Consider the following 23,294-nt stretch of genomic DNA (forward strand, 5'->3'; position numbering starts at 1 on the left):
ATTCTTTTAATAGAATTATAACATAATTATTATTACTAATAATATGGAGTGATAACTATTAGATGCAATTATAGTCGCAAATACTAAACATTTCTCTCAGTATATAAATTCTTATAGGAAGGGATACTTATTTGGATCTCTCTAGAGTATATAAATTTAAAAAATTAAACCTTTCAAACATTCAAGTCGAGTGGATTAAAGGGTGTTGATTGGACTGCGCACAGAACAGTTACTACGGAATAGTCTCTTTACGCCATTGCTGTCTCATATGAATATATATTTTTTCTAACATATACATCGGAAGTACGAATATTTGTGCGCGATAAATAGGAGATGCATGAAACGTAACGCTGTAAAATCACCGCAGGCGGAAAGATTATCTGGAGTTGCGATCGAAGGATCAGCGGAGAGAGAGCCATTTGTTTCGGAGTGATCGGAGAGGTAGTTAGTAATATCTTAATAAATCTTAGTCTTCCAATTCTTGAGGTAGCTGCACGGAAAGAACAGTTTTGCTGAAATATCTAAAAATTTAGCTAAATAGGAATCTGAAAATAATTTTGTTGGACCATTAAAATAATAAAACGTTCAAATTGCCCAAACAGCACAGAAGCTTGCAACAAGTATTGCAACGTTTGCAATGTTACTGGAATGTTGCTGCAACATTATTAGAATGATCTATGCTATATGAGTGGTAGTTGGAGATTACAATTTTTTCCAACATTGCTCATCATGCTTGAGCATTCTACATAATTATTTTGATAGTTCAACAAAATTATTTTCAAATTTCTATCTAGATTTTTAGATACACCAGTAAAACCGTTCTTTTCGTGTGGGAAGGACATCGAGGATCACATTGGTGGATTCAACACAACTAATCGTGTGATCGATTTCATGAGATCGGCGACGTCCACTGAACGAGCGGAAGTGCGTTTCGCTCCGATCATTTTTTCTCGTAGTCGAATTAATAGTAGCTGCTGGCCAGGCCGTCCCAAGTAGGATTGTAGGCACCATTGTTCCAGGATGGATCGTAGGCGCCAGCAGCAATTGGATCGGCTGGACCGGCTGGCACGCGTCGCGCTTCCGCATTGTAAAGAGAGAAATGTACGGCCTTGGCTTGCTGTACCTCGGGAGTGTCAATTACGCGGCCGTCCGAACCTAATGGGGCTGGTGGTCCGCTGTAAGATGTATTTAGATGATTTTAGAGAATTAAGTTTGACTAGATTGACTCTTGTTATAGATTAAAGGCATTAAAAAATAGAATTTTGAAAAAATAATTCTTTTTAAATTGATTCTATTGAAAAAAAAATTGGTTGTATAAATTAAATGAAACTCTTAGATTCAATCAATATGTATGTTGGAAAGTAAACGAATTAAAACTTTTCTGGAAAAAAATTACAGATGAGAATAATTCCTTCCTGTCAAATATACGTCAGAGTTTGTCGATGATAATTATACATACTAAATTTATTTAATTAATTTAAATTAATTTAATTTAATTTATTTAATTATATATACTAAACATATTTAATTAATTTTTTAATAAAAAGAATATCAAGTGAGTATAAGTAGCAATTTTGTAGATCCAATTGAAAATATTAATCAAATCTTTATAGTGTGTGTGTGTTAAATTTATCAACCTTTACAGAAATCTAATTTAATACTAGAAATTATTTATTTTGAATATTAAAAGCACCGAATAAATTAAACAATTAAATTTCTGTAGGAGAAACATTTTAGCTATAAAATATACCAATCTGAAACCAAAAGTTTTGTTTGATCTCAACATCTTGACAAAAAAAAATATATTTTATCATATACATACGTCTTGTTGGTAAAACAAAAATCATTTTTCTCAGTGTAATTTACAAAAACGCTATAGAGAGATTCTAATAGTAACGCATTTGACACGAACCTATAATGTGAAAGGTAATTTCCGGAAGCGTATCCGCTGGATTGAGGATAAGCGCCAGGATAAGCTCCTATAGGTCCCGGTCCCTTTGGTGCCCGTGCATTAGCCTCCGCCAGAGCACTCAAATGAGCAGCTTTCAACTGCGCGACTTCTGGTGTATCTACTACACGACCATCGGGGCCCAACGGCGCCGGAGAAGCATGGGGTCCGTACCACTGTGGAGCCGCCAGAATCGCGCTCGACATTGCAGAGAAGATGATCTAAGATGTGATAAAATATTATCTTCTGGTTGATTTTTCATTATTAGGTCTATTTTTATAGCTGAATCACACTCTTTATACTTAAAGTGAAATAGATGTATTGAAATTTAACAAAAGCGAGAAGAAAAGTTTTAGTGCAATCCAGTGTAGCAATAAAAACAAACCAATTGTTTTTTATTAACATTTATTTTAAATATATATGTATTAAGAAGCAAGCGTACAAAATTTGCGTAAAATTTCCATTGGAAGAACTTTCCCTTTTTCCGCAATATGGAAAAGAAGAGAACATTGATTAAACTTAGTAAGTTACATGAAAGATTAGTGATAAAGGATTGATTAATTATCGATATTAATATATAAGGCTTAGAACGGGTTTTATATATAGTTAGCTATTAATTATAAGTGTGTAATAATTATAAATGTGAGGTCTAAGAGAAATGTAAATCAAATCCCTTCTTGATATGTAAGCTCTAAAGTAATAAAATTCTTATTCTTATATAAGGATGAGAATAATAAAAGATTTAGAAAGTGAAGTAATATTAATTTCATAAGAATTTAATATTAATTGCCGAGATGCGAGAAAGTCGGTTAGGAGGAATTCCGAACACCGGAATCTCACAGCACCTCTCCTCGAGTTTGCGAGCGTACTCACGAAGTATCCGATCATTGCGGCGATCACCCTGCGCGTATCCCAAAGATATCCCGTCGCCCTTAGATCTCAGCAAGACACTGCGGCTGTCGACACGTGCGTTTAGATCCGTATTACGACTGCCATTAACGCGTGTGGTGCAATTTATAGGGGTACGAGCATTGATCGGGCGTGTTACTGCTGCCCGTGCCCCGCCTGACCCGGCGCGACTCGCGGGGTAACAACCACACCCAGGAAAAGCGTTCTCCTTAACTGCAACGCCGTGCCCCGTAACATTTACTTACGCTAACAATGGCACCCGTAAGCACGCGTGTCCCGTGGCCTCGTGTCGAGAATAAAAATGCGCCTAGGCTATGTCGTGTTAAACTATGCGCGTCATCTGCAGATGCAGTTTACCGTCATTAAAGTCACCGGCTTTCGCCAAAGTGACACTGGTACCGCGTAGCGACGAGGCTTATTAACGGCCTTAGCATACACGATTGGGTCATTTGTGCCCTGCGCATTTTTTTCTTTGAAATATTAGAAGCGTCAAGTAACTAGTTCACTAGTTATAACATAATAATAAGTACCAAATAATTATTAATTAATTACAACATAATAATAATGATAATAATCATACTTTATTTTTTAGAAATAGATATTTCTTTTCTAAAAAAAAAAAAAAAAAAAAAAAAAAAAAAAAAAAAAAAAAAATTTTATTTAAAAATTTACAATCACACGTAAGAAAAATGAATTGTTTTTATTTGTCGGAATGCCGCATGGAAGATGCAATGGATAAAGTTCTCGATAAATTTTCATTAGCATTTTATTAAAAGGAAAAAGTATAACTCCTTGCTAGACCGATTTACAATTTTATCTTAGACTTATATCTTTCGGCCTCAATCACGCAACGAGTTACACCCACTACACCCTGTAGTTTATGGGTTTATTTATCCGCATGTCATATCAATCACAATAGTATGTCAGGAGGTGGCGACAACAATAGTTGTTGAATAACTAAAACTGAGACGGTGGTGTCGCAACTGGCCACTTGGCCAGTTCATCGATCAAACCCTATTGGTACGTCTGATCTGAAAGGTATTGCGCGTTTGTCACCAACGCAATACCGATGTGTTTAGGCGTTTAGTCGAGCTTAACGGAGTGACAGTCGATCGTGAGTGATCGATACGCACGATCGACATTCGAACTCGTGCTTCTGAACCGTAATTGAGCTCGGCATGTCGCCAGCACTTCACCGCAGAACCGCGAGAAAAAGTTTATCTAACCGCGTGAAATAAAACATTTGTATTCGTTGTATAAATTATTCAAAAGGCAGAAACGCACGAAGGTAAAGAAAAAAAACATCGCATACAATTAATTTTTCTTTTCTAGCGGTCATTATTGACCGCTTCTGTTTTTTTAGATTGATATTTTTTATGTAAGAGATAGGAATCTAAATTTTTTACTTTATCATAATTATGTACCCCATATTCCGAGGAAACATCTGGTTTTTCATCACTTTCTTTATTTTTAAAATAATTTATTAGCTTGATCCTTTTAGTGAGTAAAAAACGTTGATACTTAAATTTATAATATCAAATTGAGTTATTTTTAACCAATTTAAGTTATTTTTAATCATTTTTATATAGGTCATTATAACATTGCTCTTACTAATATATTATATTTATTATAACTAAAACAATAAAATTAAGCAATTTAACTCAAGAAGAAAATTTGACTAAAATTTTATTATTTACTAAGTGCATGCGTTAATATATGGACGTTGTTTATTTTGAAAATATAAAGCAATTCAAGCACAGAAATGGATCGATTTACATTTTGACACACTTGAAAGTTAAAAAACTAGCAATGTATTTATTAACTCGTAGAAGTTGGATTATCATTGCTCCTTATCTAACAGGGTTCTAATGTTAAAGTTACGAAATTGTTCGCGATATTTTTGCGCCACACAAAATACAAGAAGGAAATCTCTGATATAAAATTATTTATTCACATGTTACATTTTTTTGTTATTGTATCGTTACATATTTATAGTGTGCGAATACAAAAAAATTTACGTTCATCCAAGATGCACACCCGTCAGCGTGAACGTAAAAAGACGTGTTGTGTTGTCACTTAATCCTTTGAAGTCGCTGCTTTTACGCTATTAATGCAGATAAGGAATTAGGTCCTTCCGGAAAACGTATGTTCCACGACAAAGGGGTTCAATATGAGATGTGCGGATAAGTATTCGCGTACGATAGATGAGCGACCTTGGACAGTTCGTGAGCGTGGGCGGTGAGATGCGCGGCCTTGGCATGGGCCACTTCCGGTGTATCCACTACTTGTCCATCGTGGCCGAGCGGTGCCGGTGGACCGTGATATTTGCCATGGTATCCGGAATAACCGTGACTTACGCCCACGGGAGCAATTATGCCCTTGTATCCTGCATAGCCTCCGTCATAGTAACCTCCGTCTCCGCCTCCGTAGTAACCTCCCCCATAATGTACCGTTTTGGCAGCTTCCGCTGCGTGCGCTGCTAGATGTGCCTTTTTGGCGTGAGCCACTTCCGGCGTATCAACCACCCGGCCGTCGTGAGCCAGCGGGGCCCCTGGTCCGTGATAATATCCTCCGGCATGCACTCCGTTAACGTACGGCTGATAAGGCGCGTACGTCGGCAAAGCCAGCGTCGACAACGAGAGGCACGATAAGACGATCTGAAAGGACGAATAGACGAGAGATTTAGTCGAATCCCCGAGATAAGGAACTATGTCAGAAGAGGAAACTGGAGGAAACTGCTCAAAAATCTATATGTACTGTAAGATGATTCACAAGCGGGATAAAATTATATTCACAATCAGACGTAAAACTGATCTGTCCAGTGTGTGAGAAAATATAATGACAAAACCTGGTATAAAATATTTCTTCAATTTAAATTGAATATTATTTTAATTAAGTTTAAAATATTATTTTTAATAGTATATAATTAAAAAATTATTATTAAAAAATAATAATATTGCAAAATATAATAAAAATGATGATAAACTATTAAAATAAAAAATAATAAAAGTTATAAAAATATTGTTATTCTAAAAATAATAATATAAAAAAAGTATTACTTTTTAAATAATGAAACATAAATATAATTTTAATTTAGTATTATTTTTTTAAAAATAATTTTTTTGTTAATAGACAATTGTAAAAATGAGAAATCTCAGGATAGAGTATCAATGTACTTACAAGGGTCTTCATGCTTATGAGCGCTATCCAAGATCAGGCGAATCTCTGACCGTACAATCGGGCTACCTAGACTTTATATAGCCGACAATACGAGCGTCTAATACAGACGTCTGTACTAAATAGAGTAAACGCGAAACGTTTTACAACATGGTCCCGCCCTGATTTTCATATGATAAAAACGCGAAAAGGTCCAATTTTTTGTTTAATATCCCTAAAGAGGCAAAATGGAGACATATCAAGTGGATCATTTTAGCGAAAGAACAAGAAGACAGATCAAAAAATTATAGCACAGAGAAAAAACGAGAAAGAGTTAGAAACAGAGAGAGAGGGGGGAGGGAGAGAGTGAGAAAGAATAAGAAAAAGTGAAAAGGGGAGGAATAGAGGGAGGCTGGAATGTCAGCAAGAACAGAATTATGATTGCGCCAAAACGCGAACGTTCTACAAGCGATGTTGTACAATTCGCTTGGCAAAAAGTGTCAGCGAGCGATGGGAACGTTTGATCGATCGCTGTATCTCGTCGATCTCCCGATTTATTAGCGAATGCTCGCGAAGAAAGACTGAAGATTGGACCCAAGCAGAACAACAGGTCACGATAACATTACATATAATGAATCATAACTGAAAAAGTAAATTTTAATAATCGTTTTGGAATCATTTTGAAGCCCTTTTAATATCATGATGACGTTTGTTGGGGAGGCCCCAATATAAATCAGGAAGAGCAGTCAAGGTTGAGACAAGCGTTTAATCGCAAGTTTTTAGACACCGTGTTTATTACATCGAGTTTAACATGACGATTAAACGCTGTCAGTTATTCATTCGTAAGAAGAAAAGCACTCTTTAGTATCTTTGAAATTAAAATTACTGTGGACATTGACATTCTCTTGACTATAATGAATTATAAAATACAGGTTTGCGCGCACTAATAACCATAACGTGATCCGCGATTTATTATCTTGAATTAAAAGCTACTCGAAATTCCGTCACGTAAAAGCGCGTCTAATTACTTAATGAGCCATTGCAATTTACTTCGAGAGCAATATAAGAAAAAAGTGCCAGTTAATAATTGCATCAAATATAATTGAATATCTGATCTTTTGTTGCGATATCTAATGAAAGATTAACAATTAGATAATTCAATCAACAATTAGAAGAACGATACTTGGATGCTGATTAAATCAATTACATCTCCGCATGGAAAAAGTGATATATGAAATAATGAAATAATTATATTAACAACATTAGCTATCAACAATAATATATGAATAACATATTAATATTAATAAAACAAATAATATTTTATTAAAATAAGGATCTGATGTGTTTGTTTAATTAATACTGTTATTGAGTTTAATTAATACTGTTATTGAATTAACAAAATTATTTTTAATTTCATTGATGTTAATACATCATTTTTTCTTGTAACATAGTCTCACACCGCTGAGAAATGTATTTTGTCACTTTAGCAAAAATCGAGCAATCAGTTGTACGAATATTAACCGAATATCTATCATTGGTGGGGTGATACTGTTAGGTAAGATTAAATCACCGTTTGTATATAAACCGAGCATTTTGCTCTCGATAGTTATAAAACGGTGACACTTCCATTCAGGATTGAACGTAACAATGAAGTCTTTGGTAAGTAACTTGATTGGATTACAATTATTTTTAACAGTTAACAAAAAAAAATCCCTTGAAAAATTTAATACTGTTACAGCTATGGGGGGAACACAAAAAACGTAAAATAGTAAGATGTAAGCAGTAAGTGAATCGGCCAATCACAACAGAAACGTGACACAATAACGTAAACAGTTGCAAATCCAAAATGTTAATTTGCTAATTGCTTGCGTCTTATTGTTTAAGTTTTTTTGTGTGCCATAGCTTTATAAGTATTAATAGTGTAAGTATTAAATCGATTAATGATTAATCACTAATTTTAAGTATTAATTTGTTGTTAATATTTTTAATGCTCAAAATAAGTAGATTATTGAAAACTTTACATTATCATTCTTATCATTAATGATTAAAAGATAAACTATCAGGATTGCGATAAAATTTAATATGAGAATCGCAAAACGATAAAATATTTCCCCTCTTCCGAAGATTAATTTTCCTAAAATATTAACGTTGAGGAGTGCCGTTTTTATTCGTCTTTGTGTTCATAGATTTTCTTAATCATCACCATTGCCATAACTTTGGCTATGCCAACGCATTACCAGTACTACGGACCACCGGCGCCCATAGGCCATGATGGCAGGGTCATGGACACGCCGGAAGTAGCACATGCCAAAGCGGCGCATCTAGCTGCCGTAGCGGAAGCTGTCGCGAAGGTTCCGCATAGCGTGGCTTCCTACACGGAAAATCAGGGCTATCACGGATATGCAAACCCCGTATCAGTTGATCATCAAATGTATCATAGCGGATACGGATATCATGGGCCGCTAGCCCCGTTAGATCATGACGTAAGATTTTTATCCTATTCATTGTCAGTCGAACAATTGAGGAGTTCGATGCAATAATACTCCGTGATTTGATAATGCAGAAATAATTTCTAAAAATGTGTTCAATTTTGATCAATTCTCTCGAATTCTTAAAGATATGAACTATAATTTAATAATAACAAAATATAATAATTATTTTACTCTCTGAAATTTTTAAGTAAATCTCACTCTTAAAAATTGAAAATTGAGGCACTTTTTTTCAAGACTGACTCAATTTTCACTCTTCGGATGAGATTCCAAAGAATTTAAAGAACACGCAACTTGTTAATTCCAGATTTTATACCATAACAGCAATAAAGATATTACTATTAACGATAGTTACATGCTTGAAATTTTTGTAAACTTTTAAAAATGAACTTTATATTTTGCACATAGTGGAAATTACAATAATTGATTTGAAGATAGTTTAATAACGTCGGGGAGGAAAGCCAGACGCAAGAACATCATTGCTCTCCATTTCTCATTATCCCTTTTATTTTCAGGGTCGCGTAATAGACACGCCGGAAGTGGCCCGAGCAAAAGCCGCGCATCTGGCGGCTTACAACCATATAGCTTCCTCGACACCTGTCGCGCATGATCATTCGCAGATTTACAAGCCACCGGTTTACAGTCATGACGGCTATTATGACGGTGACTCATCAAGCCCCCTGTCTCATGACAACAGAGAGATTAATGGTTACAATGATTACTGATTTTGATTAAAGGAACGCGTCAACGTGACCGTCGAGTTGTCACTTTTGCGATTAAATAATGACGACGCGTTCAAAATCGACGCGACAAAATTATGAAATTGGCGTTGCCACAAAGTTGCGCAATTGGAAAAAGCGTTCCTTAATTTCATATGGATGATAGTTTGTTATACAATGCGTTTTCAAGTTTCGTGATACATTGTAAATGATATGCACCTTGCATCATCGGCTTTCAGGCTGAACCGTAAGATGCACGCATCGAATCGTTATCTAAGACGCATTTTAGCCTGTAAGAAATATAAAGTATTCCGCTGTTATTTCCTGATTTCCTATTTTATTACAACAGTATGCTCCCAATACTGCTCTGTTTCTACTGAATTCTTGACTACAGAAGATTATGATGTTTAATTACAATATATAGGATCATAATTGCTAAAACTTAGATAGAATGTCGAACAGAATGTAATGTTTTAAATGATTGATTCTGTATTACAATTTATAAATACATAGAAGAAAGAGTGCGATTTAAAAGAGATATATATTTCGATACCTTACGTTATAATAATCTAATATCATAATACATATTATTGCATGTAACATTGCAACTATCTCGATTACGAAAAATCATATATTTTATTACGATGTAAGATTATGATTTCTAACTTAAATGGGATCGAACAGAATATAACATTTTAGTGATCGATTTTATGTTATAATTTATAAACGTTAAAAAGAAAGGTGCAATTGAAAGGGATATATTTTGGTGCAGCATGCTGTAATAATCAAATATTAATATCATAATAACTTTATCGTACATAATATTGATATTATATCTTTACTATGAAAGATCGTGTTTCATCACGATGTAAGATTATGTTTGCTAACATAAATAGAATAAAGAATATCGAATAGAACGTAACTTTTTAAGTGATTGGTCCTGTATTATAATTTATAATTTGTAAACATTAGAAGGAAGAACTCTATTTAAAGAGATATATTCTAGTATGTGTAACTGTGCGTTTGTGTGTGTGTTTGTATACGTATACTTTATGTTATAATAATCAAATCTTAAATTATTGCTATACCTTGACTACAGAAGATCATGTTTAACTATAATATTATGTAAGATAATAATTGTTATAATATATTGTTATAACTTAAATAAAATATATATATTAGACAGGATATAGCTTTTTAAGCGATGAAACATCGGCGCGATTATAATTTATAGACGCAAGAAGAAAAGACGAGATTTAAAGAGATATATCTTGGTACGGCACGCTATAAACAACATCATATCGAACGATGTATGCAACAAGCATACCTGTCAACATCCGCCTGCGGCCTCGCAAGCTGGCTGGCGGCATACCTCGTCATCTTTTTGCATTTGCGAATAAATCCGAGGAATGATTGATTCGGTCACTTAACCACGTCCTGAGCTCCCATTCCGAATACGTCGCAGTCGAATTCAATTCAAGGCTTGCAACATTTCACACGACGACTCCGACATTCCTTGAACTATTGGTTTTCATATTTTACGTCGATATCACGTTGACATCATTTGCGATATCGACAAATCCCTCTCAGCTCATAAAGAAACGCTAATTTTGAATATTTTATGATTAATGAAAAACCTTAATCTCCATTTCATTAAATCTTTGATAGTTATCTTTTTTGTTCCTTTTTTGCGTGTTTCCTTTCAATGTCTATTTACATTGCAACGCCTATTTGCATTCACGTTACATATATTTACATTTAATTTGATGGGATATAGCTGGCTTTCTCTTATTTTCACTTCTCTTTCGTCAATTTTGAAAGTCGATTTCCTCATAATAAAGCAATTTTCCATAGCAATTTTCCACGCGCGAATCTCAAAGTATCTTATATAATTACGCGTGTAATTATCTTAGCAAGGAATCGAGTTTATCGTAATAACCGCTCGATTCACCTAATCGGTACTTATAGGAATCGCGCTACGAAATTGATGAGTCGGCCCACACACGCCTGAGTTCGAAGGAAAACAACAAGTTAGCAAGCTAATTGCAGACGTCGTTTAATGGGTATTTAAGGCCATGCCTGGCTCGATTATGGCCATAGCCGTATGTGTGCCTATGCTAATAAACAATAGGGTTGCCAGGCGTGCCGAGATTATCTTGAATTCCGAGGAAAAGGGCTTTTGTTCCCCATGACAGTCACGTCGTTGCATATCTATGCGTTAATAAAACGCCCACACGAATACCAAGAAAATTTCTCGTCCAATTTTGAAATGGTGAAAACAAGTGAAAATTCTTATTCGCACGCATTTAAAGAGTAATTAACAACGCAACGTTCCGAACAGCGGTCATGCGTTACTCGTTACGAAATCATATGTCGATACTCTGCATACGAGATGTACCAAAAGTAGAATATTGCCATTTTTTAAATTGTTCAAGAAAAAGGGAAAACGTGTTTTCTTGAAAACCACTGCTTCAAAAGGTTAACTTTTTTTTTTACAAAAAATTATCGTAATAACTAAAGACTTAGTCATTACAAAAATTTTTAATTTAAATTCAAAGCATTGTAAGTGCCAACAAAAATGCAAGTGAAAATGTGGCATCGCCACACACACATACCTTATTTTTCATCGCTTGAAGCAGCACTTTCCATCAGATATTAGAATCTAGAACACAACACACTACAACTCATTCATAGAATAAAATGCGTTTGCACAATTTTGATACGTACATTTTACTATACTGCTATAATGTGATAATAACCTCATATTTTTATAGTTATAAATATGAAACAATAATTGTATGAATCATAATAAAATATCGAGATAAGGATGGTAAATAAAGTAAACCATTTTTATGTAGCAAATGCAATTGCAATTATAAATGACTATTTTTTAATCTTATTTGCTTACTATTTACATGGTAATAATAACTAAAAAATGTGTAGAAAATGTAAAGAAATAATTAATCGTTTTCATGATTTTTACGCCTCTATTCTGTAACTTTTAACCCTATATTTTGTAATTCTTAATTGTTTTTTATCATGTATAAAACCTGTGTAACAATATAATAACATCGACACTATCGATAAGAATTACAGAATAGGGGTCATAGAGTCGTAAATAAATGCATATCAGTTGTGATGATTATAATTTTTCAGTTGAAGCAACTATAATTTTCATGGTCAAAACAACTGTAATTGTATACTTGACACTGAAAATGACTATAAATTGTTAAATTGTGATAAAAACAACTATTTTTTTCAATGCGTTGTTTATAAGTTATTTTTAATAATACGATCTTTCATTAATCATTTATTAAACTATTTAGAGCGATTTTACTAATTAATCAATTGTGTTAATTCACCACATTTATGTATATAAGTACAAAGTAATAAGGTTAACATTTCGCCATTATGTGCAAATGTATCTTACAACTCGGTCGTGTTGCTCAACGATATTACGTTGGCGCGGCGCGTATAATGAATTAACGTAACGCTTACAAAAGCGAACGTTATGAATTTACTACATTTCATTTTAATAAATGTAACAGATGCGAATCGCTTAAATAAATATTAAAAAGTAGTTCTGCTTTCAAATCGTCCTTCCGCAACTACAAGTTTCCTTGAATAAAATTCTGAACGGTTTCTAGAAAATATTTTCTCTCTCTAAAAGATTCTAGAAAATTAATGTGTTTGAGGCTGTGTTCCAAAATTTACTGCCAGTACTGAAAATCTATAGTTTACGTTACGTGCACTATAGATTTTCAGTACTGGTAGTATATATTTTCTAGTACATAATTTCTATCTGAAGAAGCTATCGTTTCTGAGCAAATTCGCAAAATGCTTGATAATTTTCTCCCGCGAGATATTACCGATTCTTAAACATCGAGCGGTCGAAGCGATCTGCACGAGACCAGCACAAAGAGGGTTTCGTCAGGAAGTGAGACCTTGAGGAAGTGGAATTTTCAATCGAGCAAAAAGACGTACTTGCACCTGCCGATACATATCGGACGTCGCTCGTCAAAAAGCGACCCGTCCCGATCTCATCCAGGAAAAGTTCTCGATTTCGAGGACGCGCGGCCGACCTTCATTTCGCGCTCTTTTTCTACGTCGCACCTCATACATTTTAATTGCGTCTTGTCCCTCCACCTTTCGGCAGCTTTGATATCGGCAAGGACGGCCATTGATCGGCCGCACCTGACAGTATCGGGAAGTCATGGTATAGTTGTCTTAACGCAGTGAACGGGGATCCTCCGCTGGCGGTACGCAACCTTGTTGATTTTACTTTTTTATCGAAGATTTTTCTCGCGGATAAATATAGGGATCTGTCAATAAGGCACTGACAAATGCGATTATAAGTGTTCAATATCACACTTTTACACCTTTTATTATACTTTTAAACAGATGCAATGAAGAGATTGCATAGCAGAATTTATTGATCAAGATTAAGGCTGCATCCAGTTTGGATACTCACGCATTATAAGCTTCATTCTGTCTCCTTTTCACAAATAATGAGTGATAAAAATAGAATGAAGCTTATCATTAACTTGTAACTAGAACATCATATGGGTCTTGTTAAGTTTAGGACATTTTTCTAGTTTTCAAATAGTGTGATGATTTGGAATAATTTTGTTTCACAGTTTGTTTTATTTATGTAATACCATCATCGTACTATATTTATACTAACTATAATTTCAAATGTTGCAATTCTTAAAGAAAATAAAACTAATAGCAAAACTAAGTTAGGTTTCAAGGACTTACGTGTTCCTTTAAAATATGTATTATAAAAAATATGTATTACCTACTGTTACTAATTAAATTATATGCAAGATTCAGCATGGAAAAACTAACATATTTGTCTTGATGTTAATTACAGCGCTCATTAGTTAAGCTTCACTTAGTACGTTATATAAATTCACGTGCGCGTACGGGATGATGATAGTCTTGCACCTTGCGGTTACACGTCCATGAAAGGAACGCTCATTATCCATCATTTTCGCGATAATAAATAAGGTTTCATGGCCGGAGTCACTTTCCACGCAATTCATCAAGCAAAAAGTAATCGACCCTTCGTGCGGCGAACCACGCCGGACTTCCTGTTGGATCCGCCGCCAGGCCCTTGGCGGTCGCTCTTGACGACGATGATGAGCGTGAAAGAGCCGGCCAACGAAGTCGGAAGACTGTACGAGACTGACCTCGGTGATGCATCCACATCTGAGGAGAGGTGTATCCCTTCCCAGGCAGATTCAGACGGTGGCAGAGACTCATTAACGTAATGTCAATGTCAGATCTTTGAGGCATGACACAGGGTGTGGTCCCCCCCTACGGGTTGACGACTCCCTACCAGGATTCACATATATAAAAGGGGATACGAGCCTCGACACAGTACGACATAGCAGTCCATACTTTAGGGCGAGTCCTGGTAATCATCCAGCAGCGCTTCGTCACGTTGATAAAACATGAGGGCTCTTGTGAGTACCATCGATTGACGGCGGGCTTTCGAAAGTTAATCTTACGGGCGAAAATTTTATCCAATGGTCTACTCCATGAATCAACATGATTATTGTCAACTGATACAATATCTATTTATTAGTTATAAGTTTAATTGGAGCTAATATATTCTTCGTCATTAATTTTTTCCGTAGTTAAGTTACTTCAATTTTGGGGCCAGATATTTTGCAAATATTTAGAATAATTATGCACAGGATTTATTCGTGCATTTATTTTACAGATTGTTCTATTCGCATTCTGTGCCATCGCGACGGCAACACCAGTCTTGGACACGCCGGAGGTAGCGCAAGCGAAAGCGGCGCATCTCGCCACCCAGGCTTATGAGGCCGCCAGGAACACGATCGGTTACGGATGGCCCGGTTATGGATGGTCCGGTTACGGATGGCCCGCCCTTTATGCATCTGCGATTGCGTACGGCGCTCCCATCGGCGCGGATGGCCGGGTGATAGACACACCTGAGGTCGCCCAGGCCAAGGCTGCCCATCTCGCTGCTCACGCCCAAGTATGACACTCTTGGTTTAGAAATGGTTGCGCAAACGGCGACAGCTATTCGTGACCGATATTCAACATAGTATCGCTCATTATTATTAAACGTCGAAAGCCGCTGAGGCAACGTTTATCTATGGTATAGAAATGATATATGTATTCAGATGTAATCGCGATCCGATCATTTTATTCCATATCATTTTACTTCTGAGATTTTTTGGTAACGTTAATTCATCTTTTGTGATTCCTTCGCGTCGCAATGTTATGTCGACGATTTAATTAAATATTTATTCCCACAGGAGGCTGCCAAGACGATCGGGCTGATACCATACGGTGCACTAGCATACGCCACGTCGCCTGCATTCTATGCTTACGCTCCACTTGGACCTGATGGCAGGGTAATCGACACCCCTGAAGTGGCCCAGGCTAAGGCAGCACATTTGGCCGCACATGCTGCAGCAGCCCGAAACGCTGTTTAATGAATTAAGTAACCATTGGAAATTGCGTATTGATAAAATCAAGCTATCTCTCTTCCCAATCGTGAAAGTATGTACGGAGACACTGTGCCATGTTTTTACCATGTTTTATATGGATCTGATGTGAGGAAACTTTGATAATAAATAAGCCATTTTTAAGAATTGTATGCGGTTTGGATTCGTTCTTATTAAATAAATTAAATTCGGAAGCACTTGATACACAATTCAAAAGATAATATAATTTTCTTATATTGTGATCTAATGAGTGTTAAATAATCAGAAATAAATAGAATAATGAGTCTTTAAATACAACAAAATGTACACAAACGAGTTAAACTCTTCGTCACGATATATAATTTTGCACCTTCCGTCAGCAATCTGAGTCTTTAAACACATTTTCATTTTTTACGATACTATCCTGGGTATTTCGTGTCCGATCGATTCCTGTTCGTGCAAATTTCTCGTAAGTTCGACGAATTAAATTGTATACTACATTTTATTATTTATCAAAATAAAATTTAAACATTCTTTAAAAAGATTTCGGCGCATGGTTTGTAAAATTAGATGTGTACACAAGTTCATACAGAAATATTTAAGCACTAAAATCCGCTTTGATTAAATATAGACTTTCTGTTATTTAATTAAATTTATTCTCATCGGTCCAAATTCACATATCATAATTATTTAAATATTTGTTCTAGAAAGTTGAAAGTATGTTCGTGAATTTTTAGGGAGTGGTTCACTTGCAATTGTTCACTGCCAATCACAGCGACTTCTACGTAGGGAGTTTTTTTTAATTTTTTTTCTAGCTCTGTGATTGGGTTGTGCGCAATTGGCGTATATGATTGATATGCACCCAATTTTTTAAAAATTTTCAAATCATTTTAAAGATTTTTTAAATCATTTTAAGAGTAGGTAAAAAAAATAGACGATTTCAAGATACCCAGATTTGTACCAATGAGGTATCGTTTTGTATTTGATACACCGCAAGGGTTATATGGTTTCAGACTATATAAAAATCTAAAAAAATTTTTGCATACTTATGAAAGCTTTAACAACGAGTTTTTACTATCATAGAAGTCAAGTTGTATTTTAATTATTTTGTAAGCGTTTTCCACTGGAAAACCTCGTGCAGCACCAGCGCTGTGCCAGGTTTCGATGAAAACTTGAGTGCAATAATAATGCTGGTTTAGTTGTAGTTCAGGGAAACAAATTACATTATTCTCTCTATTGTCCATTTTATAACCTAATAGCAAAAATCTGGAGACACGGTAGTGCCTCGGCGCTAAGACAAACGCAAGGTTATGGCGCGAGACATTGCCGTGTTCCTTTACGCGAGCCGGCGAGCTGCGGCAGATTGAGATTATCAGATCTCAATAACGGCTGAACTGATCAAGTTCTATATACGCTCAATCGATAGCTATCACTCGGATTGTATAAGTGCTTTTATTTTTTTCTACGTACCCTACGAGCGGAGATATATATAATTACACAGAGCTAAATTGTTTATTTTACAATAATATTCTGATTTATTTACTTAAGTTTTTAAAAACTTCAAGATTTTTAAACATTAAAATTTTAATATCATTTACGTAGCTAGCTATTATTAGACACGCCAAAATTAAAAACAATATCGTTGTATGAAACAAAATCGTTAAAAAACAATATCGTTAATTAGAATGATGTTATACTTTAAAGCACGAACACAACCTGAATTTCAATTTGAATCGATTTCCACATCTTTAAAAAGAGAGAAAAGGTTTAATTCAGTGCAATGGTGCTTTTTTGCACCAGTTTTGTCAGTGGAACATTAAACACTGAAAATATGTAAACTGATTTTCATAGTGGAACGATACAATTGCACCCAGTGCTGCACTAGTTTCTTCAGTGAAAAATACTATACAGATTTAAATTTATCTACCAAAATTCATATAAAAAATCGACTGTTTCTTCAAAGTCCCACATTGCCGGTTGAGGGGAAATTAATTTAAATTGTTTTCTAAAAAAATGTTCAATAACCACATCATAAAAATTCTAAAAAAAGATTAATGGTCCAGACACCGTCATTCTGCACATTACTCGGCCTTCCCGATTTCGAGCGCTTTCCGCGCCATGGCCACCGCGCCGTCCTTGGTTTTATGACCGCCGATGAACCGAACCGAGTGCACGAATATGGCGCCTTCAATTCCACAGGCTTCCACAAGGGCATCAGCGCGCAAACCGCCCCACGCTGCCGGCAAAAACATCCTGCACACGAAACTTCCTAACGCTACCGGCATACATTGAACCCGATAAGCGTTATCAGCCTCAAAAATGGCATACTTTATTGACGGCGACACGTTCATATCCTTCTCCAGTTGAAACAAATGTTCCTTCCATGGTACTGCTTGCGACAACACTATTATCTCTCCGCTCGGATCGACCTTACGGAAATATTTTAAATTTATATGACAATCAGAATATCTAAAGCAAAAGGACAGATAGAGGAAGAGTTCTCCTTACTTCAAATCGACTCTCCACAGCGCGTCGCACGAGATCTCTTGCTGGTAACCATACGTTTTTCGAGTATTGTACAAATTCCAAAAATTCTTCCAGAACCAAAGCCATAGCTTTCTCAAATTGTTTCTCGATATCCACATTCTGACTGTTCCACTGAGAATTCAGTCTGCTTACGCGCGCGCTTAAATCAGTAACTATTCGATATCTGAAACAAACGCAAGTGCAATAATTTTGGAGAAGACTGTTATGCAAATGTAATGCCATAAGTGTTTAAGTGTCTGCTTACAATGGCTCAGCATCATACATGGGTATGCCGTTATCTATACCATCGATTTCCTTGATTAGAGTGTCGTAAATCTTCTTAAAGATCTCATCGATGATTCTATCCTCTGTTATATCTGAAAGTATACTCCTTAATATCTCATGTCCGAAATGGCAGTAGATCAGTCCAGCACTGCTTAGTCTTATTGTCCAATCATATCCTGGTTTTTTCATAACGGTACTCATCGATTCTTGGAATTCTCTGATACGAGAAAAGAATAAAGGTAAATGTTAAGATTAGGGGAACCACCTCCGATGATCTTGACCTTGATATATGTTGTCAAGGTCATGACCCTGAGTGACCTCCATCAGGTTACAAGTTGCGGTCGCTGTCTGTTAAAAAGTTATTGAGATCCAATTTTCTATATAATTAATATTTTGCAAATGTAAGATAAAAAAAATTGAATAGTTTGATAAAGATATATAATTGAATAAGTCCAATAGATTCACTGATCTAGAAAAATAAGAGTAAATTAAAAAGTATGCTAAGTTTACCTCATGTGATGGTCATAACGATGCTTTGATGGATCATACTCTCCACCGACGTCCACCACGATATCGCAAGTATCCAAGACATTCTGACTTCGAGATCTAAAAATGTAATGGAATATCCATGGATTCTGCAACCCAATATTTCCTATTCATTTCATTTCAATATAATAAATCATTTAATTAATGCCCTTTGCCGACTTTATCAATACAATTTAATTACTCGATAAATTTATTAGCAATTTATTAACAATTTATCAGCTATATATTGGTTACATGTTGAGGATATATTGAACTAATGTATTAGGCAATATTGTATCAATAATTATGCTATTAGTGTCTATATCTCTACCAATGTAGATTAACTGTAATCTTGGTTTAATTTACTCCTTAGAACTAAAAAAAGACAAAAAGTAAGTTAAACCAAGATTAAAATTGATCTACATTGATAAAACAGTAGGGTTTCAGTTTTAGCTTTGTAATAGTTACCTCACTATAGAAGCATCCTTGTACTGTGGCAGTAGTTTCAGGAGCGCACAGGCGAGGACCTCATCGCAATGAAAAGTCCCGTCGTGCGTACCGATCCTGACGGTTGACTTGCTCGACATCGTTCTGAGAGTGAAATCGAATAGGCACGTTTCCCGCCACGTGAAAAATTTGGAGAATTCGCCGGAACGCGCGTTTCTTTGTAATCGACTGAAAACTCGGATCATACTGCTAAATTACGCGACCTGAAGTTATATCAAGTAAATATGTAATATTACTATCAATCTTACGAATTCTCACCAGATCCTAACGAAACGTGAATTCCGCCGGAAACCTCTTTACATGTGGAAGTAATCCAAGGTAACCTCTAAATTGAGGTTATGTGTTCAGTGATGCATATATCGCTGACTATACGTTTTATAGAAATACATGTATACTTCATCTTTTTGAATCCAAAATCTTTTCCCTACCGGCGATTGGTTAATACAAATCGAATTTGAGTCCAATAGGACGACATACATAACTTGTTGATTGCTAATATTTTTAGGTTAAGTGAGAGTTATTCAACTACGTGGTTTATAATTTCCCACGCGAAACGAAGTTTATCAATTCACGTGCTCCTTCAGTTTAATTATTCACGTTCTCCTATTATATTTCCATATCCCATCAGTATAACATTATAATCCTAAGAAGTATAGTTCTCAATCTTTCAAAGCGAAAAAAGAAATGTGTTTTAAATGTAATCTTAATGTATTTAAACGTATTTAAAATTTAAAGTACGTTTAACTTTCCGAAGATATCAAAATCTATAATTACTAACACTGTGTCTGTAAAATTCATTTATTTTTATTAAAGACATTAATATATATAATTTTAAGGAACTAAAATAAGTCGAATAAAAAAGAATGAAAGATACTAAGTATATTTTAATAAGAACAATCCAAATTTGCAGATGCAACATAAAGAATTGAATTGTTTGATATTTTTGTGTAAAGTGGCAATTGTTACAATAATAGATATTAGAATTAAGAACTAATAGTAAATTTTCAAATTTTCGAATTGTGTCATTTTTCTTGTGAGAGTGCAATGTTTTACTACAACTGTAGTTACATTGGATATTAGTCAAGTTGCTTGTATTATTGTTCTTATATAATAACTTTCAATGTACTTACAGAATGGTGCAAGTGACTGGCCTTGTAGCAAGACGATTCAACTTGATGCAATAGTTCCTTGTCGTTGCCAGTTTCAAGTTTGTAGTGTGCTACCGCTATGTTATTTTAGTTCGTTTTAAGCTGATTTTGAAAATGCCAAAACGTACTTGTCCTTTCGAAGGGGACTGTCATCTGTTGCCACAGATGAAAATGCATGTAGGAGAAAAGCAGGTGGATAACGGTGTATCAAGTGACCAACGGATGAGAGATGTCTATAGTAGGTATTAAGCTCGCTTTGTGAGATGTATGCTATTTTTTAAATCTTAAAGCTCGTTGAGCTTTAAGACTTAAACTGAACCACTGAAGCCGATCGTATTGATTGGCATACTAGCTTCCTTTACTTTTATAAAAAAGAAGAAGGAACTTAGTTGAAACAGTATGTCAATTCAATGTGAATGAATCTTTACATTTGACTTTGTGTATACTTCCAGATAGGACTTTGAGTTTGCTTAAAGCAGGTGCGAAGGCACTTTCCCATAAATTAAACACGTCAGGGCAAGTGGATTCTGTAGACCTATCTTTACCATGTCCGTCACCTTGTAAATTCAGATCTATGTCCAGTATGAAACAGATGCTGTTGACTGACAAATTGCAGTTGAAAACTAGTGACAGAGTTGTCAATGTAGGTTGCGGAACTATATTGGCACTTGGATCATCTTATATGTCTTACATCTTTGTGACTTTGTTTTTCTTCCAGGATATTCGGGTAGACCTCTGCGGGTGCTACCGGTTGATAGATCGGTCTACAGTAAGCGCGTGTTATTACTGTGATCAGGCGTTGTGTTCCTCCTGTCAGTCTGTGTGCGCCAATTGCTCAGAATTGTTTTGTCATAACTGCTCTCTACCTATGTAAGTTATTAGCTATGTGTGCCTTTATAAAAGTTTAATATGTGCGTAACTATATGTATTGTCTCATTTCAGATATAACTGTGACGAACAAATCATGTGCCTTAATTGCTATCGATAACTGTCAAAAAGAAAGATATTTTTACGCCTTTTAACCTTTTACGTAAATTGATTTTTATTTTAATATTATTAATCATAACTTTGTGCATATAAATTATATAATATCTTTATGGAGATTATTAAATATACGAAGAACCTAGTAATTATAATTTCTATGTAAATAATATTAAGATATAAAATATTTTAAGTTATACATAATTTTTATTTACTTTATTAATATTCAAACATTATTTTATATGTAAAAAGAAAATTGTTACAAATATATTTTAAATATCATTATTCTGCAATAAGAATTTACAAAATGAAAAATAAAGTACAAATCTATGCTAAAAAAAAAGTTTTGTTTGTCTTATCCTGTAGGTGTCTTAAATATTGATGTTTCATTAGTATGTAACAAAATATAAATAATATATTTAAAAAATTCTTAAATTTAAAAGTAAGGAATAACGTTGTTCATTTTTTTTTATTTAATGCGAGTGGCAATTGTAACTTAGGATTTTTTATATTTTACACACAGTACATCTAAGTAGATTATGATTCTCGCTTCTCTTACTTTTAGTTGTAAATCACAATCAGTCGAAGATTTTTATATGAAATCTTCTGAACTCATTAAAAAATGTTTAATTTAAAAATCTTAGTTGAGAATATAACAAACTTCAAAAAATCTTTAATTCTTCTAAAATTTCCTAGTATATTTTTTATATAAAATAGTTTTGCATTTTATGTTTATTTTAATATCTAGAAAAAAGAGTGCAATTTCTCGTAGTATATAAAACGCATACAAGATATATATAAAGTATATAGAGACGTATATAGAAACTACTTATATTTTATAAAATATACGTAAGATGTAATTTTTCTCATTTACTATTTGAATTAAGTACGTCTGTATATAGTTTCCCAAAAGTGTGAAAACCTTATAATATAATTTTTGTAAAAACGAAGATATCTGAAAACGAAACACGTGTTCCGATATTTCAAAAAAATATTTCTTTAGCGCGAGTGCTAGTCAACGACCACAATACACGAGAGCTATTTTAATTTATTAATACGCAAAGTGAAAAAATAGTTTTTTTAAGTTAAATAGGAATTTAGAAATTTTTCTTCGATTGGTCTTCTCCCAAGACCACAGGCGAGATTAGATTTTGAAAGGATCTGTTGCAGTCGTGATTCTTCATTACGAATTTTCAGCGTCATCTTGCTATTGCAATCTTCTCTTCAATTAACGTAAAGAAGAAGAAAGCGTGGTCAACCCTATGCACCACACTCCACACTATCGTATAACCAGTAGGGATATTCAGGGATACTCTGTGAAAAAACGCTGCCCAGTGTATTAATATCACAAATTAAATTGATGTGAATTGCAGCTGCGACATTCTCTCATGTCTGCACACAGAATTTTAAAGAGAAACAAATTACCACACTTTTGAGAAACCCTGTATAATGAAATAAGACTATATTGTTTATACTCATATTAATTGTAATGAAAAAAGTATCATATCCCGCTATCAAACATTTATAATTAGATAAAGCAATATTATTTATACATCTTAACATATAAAATCTATAAAAATATATTAACTGATTCGTTTGAGCATAAATATCACTCAAATTAATTTGTCAAGTAACAA

The 23,294-nt window shown here is 34.6% G+C and overlaps 4 protein-coding genes across 9 annotated transcripts; 2 read left to right on the forward strand and 2 right to left on the reverse strand.

Annotated features, from left to right (window-relative positions):
• Nucleotides 1-788: 788 nt before the first annotated feature.
• On the reverse strand, nucleotides 789-6,113 carry LOC108731298 (pupal cuticle protein). Its single transcript, XM_018461553.1, has 4 exons — nucleotides 6,038-6,113; nucleotides 5,026-5,514; nucleotides 1,913-2,169; nucleotides 789-1,175 (listed from the first exon to the last, which is right to left on the reverse strand). Exons 1-4 carry the CDS (start codon nucleotides 6,047-6,049, stop codon nucleotides 962-964), a joined length of 972 nt encoding a protein of 323 aa, XP_018317055.1. The 5' UTR covers nucleotides 6,050-6,113; the 3' UTR covers nucleotides 789-961.
• A 1,511-nt stretch (nucleotides 6,114-7,624) lies between these two features.
• LOC108731299 (uncharacterized) lies at nucleotides 7,625-15,853 on the forward strand. The gene is made up of 6 exons (XM_018461554.1): nucleotides 7,625-7,672; nucleotides 8,200-8,496; nucleotides 9,018-9,210; nucleotides 14,232-14,458; nucleotides 14,950-15,231; nucleotides 15,515-15,853. Exons 1-6 carry the CDS (start codon nucleotides 7,661-7,663, stop codon nucleotides 15,692-15,694), a joined length of 1,191 nt encoding a protein of 396 aa, XP_018317056.1. The 5' UTR covers nucleotides 7,625-7,660; the 3' UTR covers nucleotides 15,695-15,853.
• Nucleotides 15,854-17,475: 1,622 nt separating this feature from the next.
• On the reverse strand, nucleotides 17,476-20,195 carry LOC108731308 (UPF0160 protein MYG1, mitochondrial). Of its 5 annotated transcripts, none has more exons than XM_018461568.1 (6): nucleotides 19,924-20,195; nucleotides 19,490-19,851; nucleotides 19,007-19,102; nucleotides 18,477-18,713; nucleotides 18,194-18,395; nucleotides 17,476-18,114 (listed from the first exon to the last, which is right to left on the reverse strand). In XM_018461568.1, the coding sequence occupies exons 2-6, from the start codon at nucleotides 19,711-19,713 to the stop codon at nucleotides 17,767-17,769; spliced, it is 1,107 nt and encodes a 368-aa protein (XP_018317070.1). In that variant the 5' UTR covers nucleotides 19,714-19,851; nucleotides 19,924-20,195; the 3' UTR covers nucleotides 17,476-17,766. The 5 variants fall into 5 exon arrangements, with proteins under 5 accessions (XP_018317070.1, XP_018317073.1, XP_018317069.1 ...); XM_018461571.1 differs by having other exon boundaries at nucleotides 19,490-19,696; nucleotides 19,787-20,195; XM_018461567.1 differs by having other exon boundaries at nucleotides 19,490-19,714; nucleotides 19,787-20,195.
• Nucleotides 20,196-20,665: 470 nt separating this feature from the next.
• Nucleotides 20,666-21,692, forward strand: LOC108731314 (uncharacterized). Of its 2 annotated transcripts, none has more exons than XM_018461579.1 (4): nucleotides 20,666-20,918; nucleotides 21,133-21,319; nucleotides 21,395-21,546; nucleotides 21,619-21,692. In XM_018461579.1, the coding sequence occupies exons 1-4, from the start codon at nucleotides 20,791-20,793 to the stop codon at nucleotides 21,662-21,664; spliced, it is 513 nt and encodes a 170-aa protein (XP_018317081.1). In that variant the 5' UTR covers nucleotides 20,666-20,790; the 3' UTR covers nucleotides 21,665-21,692. The 2 variants fall into 2 exon arrangements, with proteins under 2 accessions (XP_018317081.1, XP_018317082.1); XM_018461580.1 differs by having other exon boundaries at nucleotides 20,666-20,914; nucleotides 21,129-21,319.
• The last annotated feature ends 1,602 nt before the right edge of the window (nucleotides 21,693-23,294 follow it).

The sequence above is a fragment of the Mycetomoellerius zeteki genome, unplaced genomic scaffold (assembly GCF_001594055.1).
Source record: "Mycetomoellerius zeteki isolate Tzet28-1 unplaced genomic scaffold, Tzet1.0 scaffold124, whole genome shotgun sequence".
NCBI lineage: Eukaryota > Metazoa > Arthropoda > Insecta > Hymenoptera > Formicidae > Mycetomoellerius > Mycetomoellerius zeteki.

Bases quoted from the DNA above. Each gene is read 5' to 3' on its own strand.
- LOC108731298 (XM_018461553.1), bottom strand. The intron at 2,170-5,025 runs TGAACCCCTTTG...ATCACATCTTAG, and splicing joins CTTATCCGCACATCTCATAT to ATCATCTTCTCTGCAATGTC. The intron at 1,176-1,912 runs GTTCGTGTCAAA...TACATCTTACAG, and splicing joins AATTACCTTTCACATTATAG to CGGACCACCAGCCCCATTAG.
- LOC108731299 (XM_018461554.1), top strand. The intron at 8,497-9,017 runs GTAAGATTTTTA...TTTTATTTTCAG, and splicing joins TAGCCCCGTTAGATCATGAC to GGTCGCGTAATAGACACGCC. The intron at 14,459-14,949 runs GCAGATTCAGAC...TTTATTTTACAG, and splicing joins AGAGGTGTATCCCTTCCCAG to ATTGTTCTATTCGCATTCTG.
- LOC108731308 (XM_018461568.1), bottom strand. From the start codon at position 19,713: ATGATCCGAGTTTTCAGTCGATTACAAAGAAACGCGCGTTCCGGCGAA. The intron at 19,103-19,489 runs GTAACTATTACA...TTACATTTTTAG, and splicing joins AAGGATGCTTCTATAGTGAG to ATCTCGAAGTCAGAATGTCT. The intron at 18,115-18,193 runs GTAAGGAGAACT...TATTTCCGTAAG, and splicing joins CTGTGGAGAGTCGATTTGAA to GTCGATCCGAGCGGAGAGAT.
- LOC108731314 (XM_018461579.1), top strand. From the start codon at position 20,791: ATGCCAAAACGTACTTGTCCTTTCGAAGGGGACTGTCATCTGTTGCCA. The intron at 20,919-21,132 runs GTATTAAGCTCG...ACTTCCAGATAG, and splicing joins ATGAGAGATGTCTATAGTAG to GACTTTGAGTTTGCTTAAAG. The intron at 21,320-21,394 runs GTAGGTTGCGGA...TTTTTCTTCCAG, and splicing joins CTAGTGACAGAGTTGTCAAT to GATATTCGGGTAGACCTCTG.